Here is a 15,864-nt window from a genome sequence, read left to right as displayed (position 1 = left end):
TGTTTATTTTTGGTGTTCTCTTACTGATTTGTCTCCTCCATCTCATGGCACATAACTGCTGTGCAGGCTGAAGAGCATTATTGGAATGGGAACTGGAGCTGGTGCCTACGTCCTGACCAGATTTGCTGTAAGTTTCATGGAGCTTTCTTAAAGGCTTGAACCCAATTTCTTTGAGGTGTTGCTGCCCCCATAAGGTGAGCAGAGAATTCCTGCTCTGCTGTGTGCATTTAAGCAAGCAGCCAGGCTTTTAAGTGGAATACCGCAGTCTGCAGGATAGCTCAACCAAAAGACCTAGATTTTCCATTCTGAAGCCTGGGCTCTACCCAGTTGATTTGCAGAAGGTTTTTTTAATGGGAGTTCTCTATTTAAACTGAGGGTGGGGAAGATGTTAAATCTTAATGTTCTCCAGCTGCTCAGTTGAATTGCTTTAATGAAATTTTTTTCCATACATGCGCTTGTTTTGTGCAAGATAAAACTATACCTACTGCCTTCCTCCCCAGGAGATAATTTGCTAATTTAAATTTTATGCTGACTGTCAGCTTGCAAAGGACACAGGATGAATCTTAACTCAAACCTTTTCTTTTGCAGTTAAACCACCCGGACATGGTGGAGGGATTGGTTCTAATTAATGTAAACCCTTGTGCTGAAGGTTGGATGGACTGGGCAGCAACAAAGGTAAACATTTTTTAAGTTAGAAAAATAAATCATATTGTGAGGCGGTCAGGCATGAGGAGCTGGACAAGCTTGTGTGTCGAGACAGGGCTGCAAAGACAAAATATCTTAGGCAAATTTCTTAGGGGTTTATTTTCTCATTTACAAACATACCTCCTGTAGGGCTGTGATAAAAATAAGTGCTGCTTACCCATGGTATAATGGAGCTGTTGGGTACAAACAATTCTTGAGAACTGGTAATGACTCATTTTAACCTGGACATGAGATAGGTTTGGAAACAGCATTCTTCCAATTAAACTTCAAGCTTGGTGTTGCTTTTCTTGCCTGTGGCTTTGTTTACAAGCATGGTCCAAAATATTGATTAGAACACAGAAAAAAATGTTCAAAACAGCATATTCCTGGTTTCAGCCATCTAGCTGAGTCTTGGATACTGAAAAGAATCAGAAAAGAGCTTTAGCGATGGTAACACTGGACAGACTGTCCGTACAATTAGACTTTTAAGTGAATTTGTTCACAAATAAAGAATCCCCTATAAACATCATTCTTTTGTAGCTGTAAGATTACAATGTGGGGAAAAAGGTGGTGAGAGCTGATTTCAAACAGTCTCAAGAAGCTAATAGGTATAAATGTTACATTATGCATCACTCAGTTTTAATTTACTAAAACATTTTTCAGAGGATGCTGAAAAAGCTGACACTTCGTATCATTTAGGGTCATGTTTTAATGAATGACAGTTATTGTGAACACACAAAAGTACAAAAACGAATGTTTTGTCTTTTAAGCATACATGCAGACAACCCATGTAAATGTCTCAGGAGATATTAAGTGATCTGGATGTGTATTTATTAACTCATCTACAATGAGATATAGCAGTTGACACTTTGGAGTTATCTCATACAATATTTCTCCATAATTAAATTCTTTCACATCTGTGCCTCTGCTGTCCACCTCTCCTAGGTGCTGTCGACCTCAGGTGTCCCTTGTATCCTTCAGTCTTCCCAAATTAAGAGGATGTATTCTAGAATGTGACCTCTACGGTCCTTAGGTTCCAGCTCCAAAGTACTGTCATTGTGCCATTGTGTTAGGGGTGGTATTAGACAGTGAGGTTAAATTGCATGCATCTGGCTGATTTTCAGGGAGTAATTCCATATATATTTATGCCACTAGTAGTGTGCTTCTTGCATATCTGCGTTAGTAAAAACATTCTATGAGAATAACTCAAACATAATTGATGCCTAATGATGTTATAGTAGGAATGGAGGGGAAGAACATCAGTCCAGGATATTATACCTAAGAGCAGCAGAGAAACATCCATTCTTCTACTTAGGCGTAATTAAAAGGTTTCAAAAGATAGTTTTAGTATCACATACTTAGATAATCTTGCTCTTCAGATTTCAGGTTGGACAAATGCTTTACCAGACTTGGTCATTTCACATCTCTTTGGAAAGGTAAGCACGTTCCTTTAACATTATCCTAGTGTTTTCAGTCATCTGTATTTACCTCCTGGAGCTGGAAGCGGGGATAATCTTTCACTTAGGTAGTTTAATTTTAAACTTGTAGGATAGGATTAATACTTGTATTCCCAGCTCTTTGAAGTTTGGCTACTGCAGTGAAGCTTGCTGAGTGCCAAACAACCAAGTACAGTGCTGTCATGGCAACTCCAGAAGATGTAGCTACCAGTTTGGCTAGCTGATATTTAAGCACAAGTAGAGCACTAGTATGCTTTTATCCAGTAATATACTTATATCTCTGAGAAAACTGCTTACTAGTATAAATGATGTTCTTCAGTGCAAGCCTACTCTTAAATTGAAAAACATGGAACAGTCAGATGCTAATTTTAACTTCGGGTGATAACACTGAGTGCTGTAAGTTGTTCCTGCCCTAAGAGTGCACTCCTGTTGTATAGATATAAGCCTGATACATGACTGCTGTGCCATGTCTTCAGATCCTCTCAGAAAACAGCCCCTGTTCTGAACAATTCTGTTTCCACTGTAGGAAGAGATTCACAGCAACCATGACCTGATCCATACTTACCGTCAGCATATTATTAATGATATGAATCAAACCAACCTTCATCTCTTTGTCAACTCTTACAACAGGTAAACGCATTTACCTGATTTTTAACTGGAAACTGTTTTAAGAGGCTGTCCAGCTCTTTTTCAGCCAGTGTTATTTGTGTGGTGGAGTTACTTGTTTTTCCCCCCCTGATGAAATTCTACTTGATATGCACCTTTAGGGATCTCAGGTGGTTTGCTTACAAGAGAAGGTCCTCATGCATTTATGGAGAGACAGATGGTACATGTGGACATTGATACTTCAGTTTAAAAGTGTTTCCCCATCAGTTATGGGGCTTTCTACATGTATCAGATTAACATATTGTGAGCGTCTGTGCTTTCTGTAAACCAGAATTTGGAAGCATCTGTTAAACTTCAGCGTGTCAAAAATATTTGTCTTCTTCATTTTCTTTAGTCGTCGAGACCTAGAGATTGAGCGCCCTGTTCCTGGATTAAATGTTGTCACCCTTCAGTAAGTATTTTATTTCCCATCAGTTCACTTGTATGTGGTGTGAGCCAAGAGATGGAATCTGTGAGTGCACTGCATGGACATCACAGGACTGTAGCTGAGTTTCTGCAGGGTCCTGTAGCTTCATCTGGGAGCTGAATTGTTGGGACGTTCAGTACGTGTTGGAACGTCAGGGACGTTCAGTACAGAGACTTCCCCCTTTCAAACTTCAGAGCCACATTAACTGCATAGACAAGTAGTGCCTGCCATGTACTGTGTACTGCAAACTTGGGTTTACAGACTAGGTGCTAAAAAAAGTAGATGTACTTAGCCTGGAAGTCTGTCCTAGTTAAAGGAAACTATGGCTCTGGATGCACTACAGCCATGCCTACCCAACCAGAGAAACATAATCAAAATCAATTTGAACAACAAAGATCTTCAGGAAAGTGAAATGGGTATGAGAATAGTTATCTACCAGATTTTCTGCTGATGGCTTTTTACTTACACTGCATTTTGTAAATGAAATAGTTTTCCAGTCCTCTACTGATCTACGGAAAAAAAAAAAAAAAAAAAAAAAAAAGAGTGGTGGGAAGGGCTGATTGCCACAAGGTGAGAAAAAGGACAGAATCTCAGGCAAGGCATCGGGGCATGTCTGTATATCTGCACTTCTGCTGTGTGGGTGACTGAGTACTGGCCCTGGATGTCCAGAGAGGCTGTGGGGTCTTCTCCTTGGAGATCTTCAAAAGCTGCCTGGATGTGGTCCTGGACCCCCTGCTCTGTTTGTCCCTGATTCAGCAGAGTTGGGCCAGATGGATCCAGAGGTCTCTGCCAACCTCAGCCATTCAGAGTGTGTAATATGGGGGATTTTATGTGTGCCAGGAACACACAACACATAGTTCTCATACACCTGTCTCATCCTTTCCAGGGCACAAAATGAAGCTGAGGGCTGCATCACAGAAATAATACAGCTTTTGTATGCTTCCTTGCAGGTGCCCTGTCCTCCTGGTGGTTGGTGACAGCTCCCCAGCAGTGGATGCTGTGGTGTGTATACTGAGCCCTCATCAACACAGTGTTGCTAGGCAGGTGACTCGAGATGCTTAGCCAGCCCAGCAGAGCTCCCAGCAGCACAGCAATCTCGCCAGCCATCGAGTCAGCCCAAATGGCAGTCCTCTTTCAGACCGCGGGAGAGCTGCCATTATTCCTGGCTGTTTGTGCCCTCTGTCTGCGCATCATTATTTAATAGCTACTGCATTAAGAACAATTGCCACAGCAGTTCCAGTGAACCGCAAATATTTCTCTTTAGAGAGGAATCTGCTGCTGGTATCTGAACTTGTTCTGTGGCATTGGAGTCCTGCCCTGGGTCACTATGGAAGTGAAGGGCTTCTATTTGTCTATTATTACTTGCCCCAGATGACTGAGTGACTTCAAGTGCTGTGCCCTAACAGGCATGCCCAGCCTGCTGGCTGGTGGCCACGTGGCTGCTCACCACTTGGGACGCTACCAGATGACCCCAGATTACAAGATGAACCTTTGTTGCCGCAAGAGTGCCAGACACACATGAAAAAAAAATCACGAGCCCTCGCTAATGGGTTTGTTTATGCATGGCAAAGAATAGTTGTAAGTGTGAATTGACACTTGTTCAGCTATATACAAAAAGATTATATGTAGCACATATATATTGTCCATATGCAGAAGCCTAAGATACCCAAGTTAGTTTGCGTTAAGCCAGAAACCAATGTTTTCAGCAAGCAGTTCATATTTTGGATCTTGTTACCATGCCTTATTCTGCACTTCTTTCACATAGGTTGAATGCAATTCAAAGCTGGACCCAACAAGAACAACACTTCTGAAGGTAATAAGAGCTGTATCTTTTAAACTTAACATTCTCCTTATTTAAAACATAATGGATTAATTGAAAGAGCAGAAGCAGACTGCTGTGATGCAGTAGAGGTAACACAGTGAAATTTCAGTTCTGATGTGGAAGGGTAGTGCCTTCAGGATAATAAAAGGGAGTTTATGAGAAAGATGAGGACAGACACTTTAACAATCTGTTGTGATAGGACTAGGGGAAATGGTTTCAAACTAAAATAGAAGATTTAGACTGGATATATGGAAAAACTTTTTCACAAGAAGGGTGGTGAGATACTGGAACAGGTTGCCAAGAGAGATGTAGTTTGCCCTGTCCCTCCCTGGAGACATTCAATATCAGGTTGGATGGGGCTCTGAGCAGCTTGCTCTAGCTGTAGGTGTCCAAGTTCAGTGCAGGGAAGTTGGACTGGGTGACCTTTAAAGGTCCCTTCCAAATCAAATGATTCTACGCTTCTGTGAATATTCTATTGGGATAAAACAAGCTGGGGGCTTCTTGTCAAGGCTAACAACAGGGAATCTCACAGCTCCTCCATTCTAGAACATCGGATTTGAGACTTAGAATGCTCAGTATTTCACATACCCATAATGAATCTGTCCAGAGCTGGCAGAGCAGGTGTTTGATAAGGTTTGAAAAAGCCTTCAGAGGAGTGAAAATGGAAAACAATCCATTCTATTTTCCTCTGCACCTCAGCAACTTTATGAGATGAGTAGGGAACTGAGCTATCTCGCACTTGGTATTGACATCCTGCCTTTTGTGTGGACACAATGCAGGACAATTTATATTTGGAAATAACTTCTGTATTTTCCAAAAAGTTGGTAAATGGAGCCAGAAGAACTGCAAATAATCATGTAGTCTTTGGCTGATAGTTGGCATTCATAGTATAGACTCAATCTCTAGCTCATTAATGATGGCTTAAAGTATCATGATTATAATAGCATACAAACAGTGACACAAAATTGGTCATGCTTCTACTGGGAAATTCTAATGACCTCTCTTTATTAAACTGCCCAGAGGAAATGATAGTAGACAATTATATTTAAAATTATTTTTTCTCCTAATGTTGGGGAGTTCCAACGCTGACCTACCACACGGCCATGACAGATTTATCCTAAGGAAAAATCTGACACTGTCTCTAACATTTGTCAGTGGCCAGCCTTTGCCCATCCAAAGATACGGCTGATGCTAGAACCTGCTGCAGACCTGTTTTGCTGCTAACTAATCCTAGATAGGATTTGGGGTTTCCTGTAATTCACAACTCAGCTGTTTTCAGCCTGTGGTGTTCCTTGGAACAGGGCTGTTTTTGTTGGGATGACGTCGAGGGGTGGAGTGGCAGGAAAAATGAAGTGCTCCAAAAATATTGCATGCACTCAAGATAGCTTTCTAATTTGGCTTTCTCTGCTTCCCTTGGCAAGTCAGGCTGATGCTTCCCATCCACAATCTCAGCAGAGTGTTTTTACCTCACCTCTGAGGTTTAGTCAGTTGTTTTCTCTCCCCTGTCAGTAAGGTCAATACTGCACCGCATTACTGTAATTCAAAACTGGAGCTGTAATCAGGACTATCAGGCTAGTTTCTAAGAAACTGATCTTTTCCTATCAAAAACATTTATTTGTAGCTCTAGCTGATGCTTTGCCTGAGGGTCAAATCGCTTCAGAGGTTTTCTGGGGTGCAGTCATAGCTCTCATGAATGCTCAGCTACTTGCTTTAGTGCACTCATCTACATGTGTGTTACTCGTACAACAAAAGGAAATTCTTTCCTGCCAGATGGCTAAAAAGGTCATTTTAGTGTATCCTGAGCACAAATGAGTTCCTCTGGCAATATTCTAACTATTCTCATCCTCATTTCAGATGGCTGACTGTGGTGGGCTCCCTCAAGTTTCCCAGGTATGGTTTGGCCGACGGAAATCCTACTGATCCTGTTCTGCAGTGTCCCAGGCTGCAGCAAATGGGTGTTTTCCTCCAGGGTACTTGCTGTTCTCAAATTTCAGCCAAAAGGGTGGTTATGATCACTTGAATAATTAAGTCAATTGGTCATCTCAGCTTTTTTTTTCCTTAAAGACCAATAAAGCTCAGAATTAAGAATAGAAAGGGGTATTGTTTCCACTAATTAAGTCTTAACTAAGGAAAGGTTTGAGGTGGGAATGAAAAGATATTATTTTGTGCCTGTCTACTAAGCTAACATAGATTAAGGCTTGTGCACTAGCATTTTCAAGCTGTATTTTTACTTGGACTATTTTTAGTGCAGATCAGGAAAGTGGGAGGCAGGGAATAGCAATGCTGTGTTCTCGTGTACACTGGCCTGACTTGACTGTGAACGAACTGGAGTTTCTGAAATATGTTTGGGTACAAATTTGGGGACTACTATTAAAACCAGGCTGGGAAAGTTAAAAATGCACCTATGTTCTACTTCACTAAAAATGCTGACTTCTAAATCAGGTTCAGTCCGTGCATTGCTGCTCTGTGATAGATTCCATTCTTTGCATTGATTCAGAAAAAATATGCCAAAAATATTAGCAGTATTTGCAAACTCAGTAACAGATAGAGGCTGATCTGGCTGATGCATTATTAGCAAAGAAAAATACTGCAAGAACATCAGTCATACAATTGTGCTTGGATATTCCCACTTAGATTTTGCCCTGTAAAGGTAACTGTCGGCTCTGACTGCTTGGTTTTGTTTTCTGCTGATTTGGACCCAGTATGAAATGTCTCTCATGAGGCAAGTTGTTTTACTTTGATTCATCTACCTAAATAACTGCACTAGTAAAGTTTGGACTGGGCATAGACCACTTATAGTCATTTCTCCAAAAATGCTCGTCTCCTTTTGTTAATACAATGGGGCAGAAAAGCAGATGAGGGAGGGCAATAGTGGCATTTCCTCATGTAAATGAAAAATTCAGGGAAATTCAGAAGAACCTAGAAAATATTTAATTTGTTCCTATTAAGGTGAAACATCTGTGCCATCTACCATACTATAATATAACTAAATTGCTGATCACTGTGTACAATAATAATCTGTTTCTCTTACAGCCTGCAAAACTTGCAGAAGCTTTCAAATATTTTGTTCAGGGAATGGGATACAGTAAGTATTGGTATTATGGAATGGTTCTGTAGCTATCAAATTTGTTGGGCATCTAAGCATTCAGAGAGCCTTTTGATCACTGATGTTTGGTCTTTTCCCTGTTGTACATGCATTTGCAAGAGGGAAAAAAAAGACTACCATCGATGTCTTGGAGAGGGGTTTCGAGTCTAAATCATCTTACTAGATAGTAGAAAGCTTTGTAAGTAGTTTTCTATTGCAAAGTAATTCTCCAAAATAAAGGTGAAGTTCTTTTGCCCTTTCTTTATTTATCTGACTAATTGTGTGTAATTCCCAGGCATCTCATCTAATCCATGTTTTCCCATAATCATTATTCATACTATTCTGTCAGTTCTTTAATGACCAGTAGGTTGAGGAAGGGATGCTTCTGTGTTTCAGAGAATGCATAAAGGCATCCTTAAAGTAAACGGCTTCATTCCAAAGAGTGCAGGAGGCAGCATTTCATAAAGCTGCAAAACATCTCTGAGGCTTTTGATCAGGCTTGAGCCTGATGTGTGGATCCCAGCACACGTTTGCAGGTGATCTACTGTATCGGCTAGGGGGGAAACATTTGGTCCTTTCCTTTCATCTTCCATTTTGCTCTCCAAGCCCTGAAAGTTAAGATGGCATAGTGGTGACTCCATTCAAGCGGAGTCTGAAGTAGCAGTCCTTTCATTGTTGAATTTGCACTCTGCAGCAAACCCAACTGCCTCTGCAAGGAACAGGAACTTGGGATTTTATACATGGTAAAAACAGTGCTTTAACTTCTGTGAGTGAAGCTGCCATGAATACTGTATTCAACATGGATGGGTAGTTAGGGCTGGAAGTAAGGCAAAGCTTTCTTCCAAGCTTAGACAGCAAGTCATTAATGAAAGTCTGTTAGACAGTTGGAGGAGTAGACGATCTTAGTGGTCCTTTCCAACCTTAATAATTCTGTGCTTCTGTGATTCTTCCAGTGCCCTCTGCTAGTATGACCAGGCTGATGAGGTCCCGCACTGCTTCTGGCTCCAGCGTAACCTCCTTGGAAGGACAGAGGAGCCGGTCCCACACTGGGGAAGGCACAAGGAGCCGGTCCCACACTGGGGAGGGAACTCGGAGCCGATCCCACACTGGGGAGGGTTCCAGGAACCGCTCCCACACAGACACACGCATCGAGCTGACGCCGAATTCAGCCAGCAATGCTGAGCAATCAGGCCCCAAGTCCATGGAAGTGTCCTGCTAAGCGTGTGAGGGAGGTTTAAACTGGTCGCAGTTTGAAAAAAAATAAAGGATGCCCCTTGTGTATCACAAAAACATAACTGGTATTAATCTCAAGCTATTCTGTAGGATGAGCTCTGTTCTCCAGGGTCTGACAGGGACCAAAGAAAAGAAGCATCTCATTTGCTCTATCGTTACTCTTGTAACTCAGACAGTTGCTGCTATTGTGCCCTCCTTCAGTGGATGCCAAATTCAAAAGGAAACTTGCCAAAAGCTGATATGGTTGTAAACACTTCAGAGTCAAACCAGACTTGCTTAATATTCTTCTTCAAAATCAATTATGTGCCCCTTTATCTCTAATTCTCTTGAAGTAAACTGGCACAATTTGAGAATGAGCTTCAAAGAGGGGGAGAAAATCACTATTATGGATGGCTTGTTTAAAAAAAAAAAAAAAAAAAAGGAAACAAATGTGTTATGGCCTCATGTTGAAGCTGGAGTTGAATGCATTGTATATAGCTTGACTTCAAATGATAGAGAAGTTAATGTATCGTGCATTTATAGGCCTTCTAATTCATTAGTTTTCCTACATATAATAATATACTACTAAAATAGACAAATTTAATGTGACTTTAAGATGAACTAAATCTTTAAGCTTCTTTTATTTCACTTTTTTGAGATCTAGTTCCAGTCTTCCTTTCTTTCCCCCTTTCTAGACCCTAAAATCTGCTTAGCCAAGTGAGGACAGGATTAAATTTTATAAGCAAGGAAGCATCTCCTCTTTGGGATCTTGGGCCAAAGGGTTTACAATGCTGCAAAAAATGATGTAGTCTGAGCAAGTAGGGTAGCCATATATGCCAGGAAAGCAAAAGCAGCTTGATTTTTACTTCAGACAGCTTCCTATCTGTGCAGCTCAAGTTTTTGTGACCAGCACAATTGAAAGACATTCAGAATTCTGTAAGCACAGCCAGATCCAGCTGTTCTTTGTCAGGAGAGATGAATGAGTGTGGAATGGCATGTAATTAAATGCTGTACATTCAACTGTGGCTAATTACTAGATTTGAAACGGAGATCTCACTGGTGCTGGGAAGCGTATTTGAGAAAGTGATGGAGCAACAGTACTGTAACTGCAAAATTCAGTGTTTAATGACTATGTAAATGTAATGATCTGCTGGTTCTGCATCTTTAAGTAGCTGCCCGATACCTTGGGTTACTTCTTTTGATGTTGGTGATTTGATATCTTTCTGCCAGTCAGATTTTCACAGTTGGATGTCCTTAAGTTTGTCCTTCAACAGGATGGGATTTCCTGAGTCCCAGTGCATACCTGCTGCATTGCAGCCCTTGCATAAACAAGAAAACTCAAAGACAGAGCAGTTAAATGGCAGATGTTAATACTTTGTGATTGCTTGGTCGGAGGAATGCCATCTACGTTACTTTATATTGACTAACTCGGCTCTCATGTAGGATATCTGTAATGGTTTGTGGGAAGAACAGACAATTTCAAGAAAGAATAAAGCTATTGTGTAAAGTCTATCAAGAAAAGTTTCTTAATGAAGTATTTGTATTTATTTCAAAACAAATAAATTTGTAACTTTGCAATGTCATGTGTCTTCATCTTTTACCAGGAGTACAACGAGCTTTCTCAATGGGAGCTTTTTCCTTGTCACTCCTTTGTAGAAATGAAATCTTTTTTCCTTTCTCATGTCAATCTGGGTGCTGGCAGACTGGTTTTATGTACACTGGTGCTCTTGGAATCAGAATAGTTTGAGTTGGAAGGGATCTTTAAAGGTCATCTAGTCCGACTCCCTTGCAATGAACAGGGACAGCAACAGCTAGAGCAGGTTGCACAGAGCCCCATCCAGCCTGAGCTTGAGTGTCCCCAGGAACACAGGGCATGTACTGCCTCTCTGAGCAACCTGTTCTAGCACCTCACCACCCTCTTACCTAGTGACCATTGTAACATATTGGGAGTTTCAGGGATAGGGGGATTTTGTGGCTTTGCTGGAACAATTTTGATGCTCTTTCTTCCTGTATCTTGGAAAATACTGTGATACAAAGAGACAAAAGCAAATATTTGTCATGTCTGAGCCCATGTCCCACTAAATGTGATTATTCAGCAGTTGTTACTGGAGTGTTACCAGTATAGATGTTGGTTTGGTCAACCACAGCCTATGCCACTGCCAGTGAAAATGGGAATAATGTGTGCCAACACATCTTACAAAAGAAGGGCAAAGTTATGTTCTTCTGTGAGCTTTGCTGGGAATGACTAATCATTCCTTCCACAAGGACACCATGGTGTGTCTGTCAAAGCCTAAGCACTTTAGTTTTTTTAAACAGGGAGGAATGCATCCAATCCTTCTTGTAGCACAAAGGGATCTGTGAGCACTTCTCAGCAGCTGGGAGTTGCTAGGACCACTATAAATGTCAGCTCTGCAACAAAAAGTATTCATCTGGCAAGGAACAGTGTGTACCTGTACAGAAATGCTGGAGAGCTTTACAGAGAAGTGGTGCTTTACCTTTTAAAAGGAGTTAAGACTCCTTTTTGCCTGCAGTACTGGGCATCCTTTACTGGTGCTTAACCTGAAGAGATGCAAGTGGCTTGCAGGTTTATGAAAATTTATTAAAAAATAAAAATACCTGACTCCTACGGCTTGCAAGTGCCTCAATGTCTTTCCTTAGTGAGGGGCCCAAAACTCAGTACTCAAGGAGTGGCCTCTTAGGAGCAAGGAGTGCCTTATGGCAGAGAGGAAATTCTGATTAGATAGCAGGAGTTTTCCGGAAAATAAACAATTCAACTTTCAGAGTGCTCCTGAGGTTACTGAGAGCAGAAGAGAATGCACCCCTAAGGACCAGCTGGCTTCCTAACTGCTCTTCAGAACCTCTTGTAGAATCATAGAGTAATTGCTGAAATCAGAGTTCTTTCCACCTCTGCGTGGGCCTCAGCATCTACTATGCAAAGGTCAGTTAAACTTCAGTGGAGCCATCCTCCTCCTGTCCTTGCAGAGCAAGAGTAGAAGTGGATGTGCCAATACTGCATCAGTGACACAGGACTTTTGTGCTGAAGGATGCTCCTTTTCTATTTAAAAGTCTCTGGAGACCAAACAGCTGGAAACTTTAACCTAGATGCATTTGGGGGGTTTATGATTAATGTCACGTGTTGCAAGCGATGGACTGAGCTGGAGGAAAAGAAACAGTTTATAGAAAAGCTGCTTATTTTTCTCTCCATTGCTGGAATCCTCTTCCTGTCTGTTTTTGTGTCTCTTGCAATCCGTGCTGTGCCAGTAACACACTGTTGTTTACACATTCAGCAATCTCACAAGTAACTTGGTCTGCCCTCTTCCCACACGCCGTCTGCTTTTGTTTTGCACTTTTTTGTACTGTGTTGTGCTATCCCACACATTCACTGGACCTGTAAGTCTCTCTGGGTCCGTACATATCAACAGCTGGATGTGTGGATTTAGTGTTTCCACTCAGCCAAATATAGGCTTTATGTTGATAGCTGATAACTGCTATGTCTGATGTTTAAATAACCAAAAGAAAGGATGTCAGGGAGATCAGCCCTTCCCCCTTACCCCTTTGCAACAGACAGACACAGCCTCTCACTGTTTCTATCTATTGCTTCATTAAGGGCTCCATTCATCCTATAAACAACACAGCTGCTGACCAGTGTTGGGAAAAGAGAAAAGAAAAAAAAAAGGCTTTTGATTGCAACTGCCAAACAGTCCAATGTCTGTTCCCTGCAATCCAGCATGGGGATCTTTTGCTTACCCAGCAGCTACTGGGGGCCAAAGCAGAGCTGTTATTTGACAGTAATTAAAGAAGCAGCCCTCACAACCCTTACCCTGTGTACCTCAGACACTGGACACAAACATTATGGAGCAACCCCAGAAGAGACTAAAGGTTGGGAAAGCAGTTATAGGAAGCTCTTCTTTCCCACGCAGCACCTAATGTGGTCACCACCACTATGGTGAGCTGTGACCCACATCAGAGCTGAAAACAGTCCTTGGATGACCCGCCATGCACTGCTATTCCTTGTGGCTGAAGTGGATTATGATATTCAGGTCAAGGTCAGTGCGTGAAGAGCGCTGGGGGCAGGGAAGAGCTTTTTGCTGGGCGATTGCACTCAGGGAGAACTAGGGCAGCTCTGTGCACACCCTACAGCCATAACCAATGGCTCTTGGAAGAGTGTAAGACTGCTAGCAGCCTGGATTTCATAGAATCATAGAATTAAGGCTAGAAAAGACCACTAAGATCATCTAGTCCAAACGTCAACCCACCACCACCATGCCCACTAAACCATGTCCTTCAGTGACAAATCTACCCTTTTTTTTTTAATACCTTCAGGGACAGTGACTCCACCACTACCCTGGACAGCCATTTCCAGTGCCTTACCGACCTAGACCTCCCCTGGTGCAACTTGAGGCCATCACCCCTTGTCTTATCTCTGTTAGCTGGGAGAAGAGCCCAATCCTGGCCTTACCACAGCATCCTTCCAGGGAACTGTAGAGATAAGGTATCCCCTGAGGTTCCTATTCTCCAGACTGAACAATCTCAGTTCCCATAAGACTTGTGCTGCAGACCATTCACAGCTTTGTTGCCCTTCTTTGGATACGGTTTCATTTAGCATTAATGACAATTAAGGAACAACTTCAAGAAGACTTTTACTTCTTTACTAGCAGCTGACAGTACTAAACCTTGATCCCATAGTCATTCCCTCTTAACTGCTCAGGTTGGGCTTTGATTGTAGGGAATCTCATAGCAGTAGAGCCTATCATGGCTGTCAGTACTTGATTTGGAAAGTGCTTAGGAGGTGATAGTTTTCCCAGGCTAGTCCAAATACAGTGGCTGAGAAAGCAGAGGGTGCCCTTCATGCAAGGCAGTGCACTTGGAAGCTGCCAAACATGCAAGCAGAAGAAGCATCAGCCTGATGGGATTTCTGTAGGAAATGTTTTGCCTTTGCTGAAGCCTCTTGCTGGAACATGTTTAAGTTGTAGAGGAGTTCCTTTCACAGCCAAACAAGCACAGTGAAGGAGAAGGTTGGGAGGAGCTTGATTTCTCACCTAGTGCTCCAGTAGCCATAAGCAAGTCCTGCACACAGGCCCATCACTGCAGCGGGCAGAAGGCCATGGAAAGTGTTTTCAGTTCCCACTGGGCCTGGAAATCCCCTTTAGATCTGTAGGAAAATTCTGAAAATCTTAGTATGATGACAGTTTAACTTTCCTAGCACTAAATGATGGAATCCTTTCTGGGCTTAGCTGTGAGCATTTGTAAATGCTGGGGTATGGAATAATGATTCTTTAATTAAAATGTGTTTCTCCCGGTTTTTAATAATCTCATTTAAACCATTTCTGTCCATATGGCTGTTGCAAACAGATTATTGTAGCTTCTTAAGAGAGATAACAAAAAAGTCATGCTTAGGCAGGTTGATTAACACACTTGACTTCGCTGAAAGAGCCTAGACAAGCTATCCCAGGTCCAATAAGAATTCTTTGGAAGAAGGAAAAAAAAAAAAAAGAAAGAAAGAAAGAAAAAAAAAACTTTAGAGCCAGTAGAGCCAGAAACAGGCCTGCAAACGAGGACATGTAAGCTAGGGAACACCTGGCATTCCCAAGCTGCCAAAATATTCTCACTGAAGGAACTGCCCTCAGAGCATCTTTCTTTTCCATACTACTTTATTTTCATTTTTTATAGATCCTACAGCTCAGGGCTTTGTCACAAATTGCAAGTTCAAACCTGGATGCTGGTAAGACGAGGAGATTGGAAAAGGAAAAAGAAATGTCCATGGTAAACATACTTCACCTTTTTTTGCTTGCCTAAGCCTCTAAATGAGGTGCCAGTCATATATTCATTAACCATTTGCCACTTATAGGTTATTTAATGTATTAAAACCACAGCAGCAACATGCCACTCACATAACCTCACCATGGTGCTGTACGAACAAATAACATGCGTTATGTGGTTGATGTAACTCAGACTAACACGCCAAACCAATCTGTTTTTCCTATTATTTCTTCATATATTTCAGCATCTGAAGCTCACAGAAATATTTCTGCAGGACTGTTGAAATAAGAAAGTAGCAGTCTGAAAATGTATTTGTATGGACATTTGCTTGCTTGCAGTTAATGAGAGATCTCCATTTCCATTGATTTAATAAACTGCTTATCTTAAAATTCATTCCAAAAAAAAAGTGAGGAAAAAAACCCACAGGGTTTAATTCACTGGATGACTCAGAATTTGAGTGTTGCAGTCTTGATGCATGACACATATACAGCTCAGTCCTTGTGAATCCATTAAAACTGAAGCAACTGCACCACACCCTGCATGCATGCTGAAATAGTGTTTTAAATTCTAGTCAAAGCTCCATTCAAAGGCATCTTGTAAGTTACATGCTTGCTTCTTTCCATCTTTCAAGGAGTAGTTCCCAAACATAGCATCTTGAGCTGCTATACCGACACTGGAAAAGCCCGTATGGAAAACAAAGAGCTGTGGGTACTGGAGCCTTGCCATTTGCATCAGAGTCTCATACTCCATCCTTCTCCCAGCCTGCAAGATC

General features: G+C 41.7%; 1 protein-coding gene across 1 annotated transcript in view; it reads left to right on the top strand.

The window, feature by feature from the left end:
* Nucleotides 1-10,910, top strand: part of NDRG1 (N-myc downstream regulated 1) — a 40,715-nt gene extending 29,805 nt beyond the window's left edge. Inside the window, exons 7-16 of the mRNA XM_085221723.1 lie at nucleotides 67-127; nucleotides 589-675; nucleotides 2,064-2,120; nucleotides 2,668-2,771; nucleotides 3,142-3,198; nucleotides 4,164-4,215; nucleotides 4,979-5,026; nucleotides 6,890-6,925; nucleotides 8,069-8,120; nucleotides 9,074-10,910. Coding sequence (XP_085077849.1) covers nucleotides 67-127; nucleotides 589-675; nucleotides 2,064-2,120; nucleotides 2,668-2,771; nucleotides 3,142-3,198; nucleotides 4,164-4,215; nucleotides 4,979-5,026; nucleotides 6,890-6,925; nucleotides 8,069-8,120; nucleotides 9,074-9,339 — 820 coding nt within the window. The 3' untranslated portion in view covers nucleotides 9,340-10,910. The remainder of the gene's footprint in view (nucleotides 1-66; nucleotides 128-588; nucleotides 676-2,063; nucleotides 2,121-2,667; nucleotides 2,772-3,141; nucleotides 3,199-4,163; nucleotides 4,216-4,978; nucleotides 5,027-6,889; nucleotides 6,926-8,068; nucleotides 8,121-9,073) is intronic.
* The last annotated feature ends 4,954 nt before the right edge of the window (nucleotides 10,911-15,864 follow it).

The sequence above is a fragment of the Meleagris gallopavo genome, chromosome 3 (genome assembly GCF_905368555.1).
Source record: "Meleagris gallopavo chromosome 3, MGAL_WU_HG_1.1, whole genome shotgun sequence".
Lineage (NCBI taxonomy): Eukaryota > Metazoa > Chordata > Aves > Galliformes > Phasianidae > Meleagris > Meleagris gallopavo.
The sequence above is the reverse complement of the archived record's forward strand: the minus strand, read 5'-3'. Positions and strand labels throughout refer to the sequence as shown.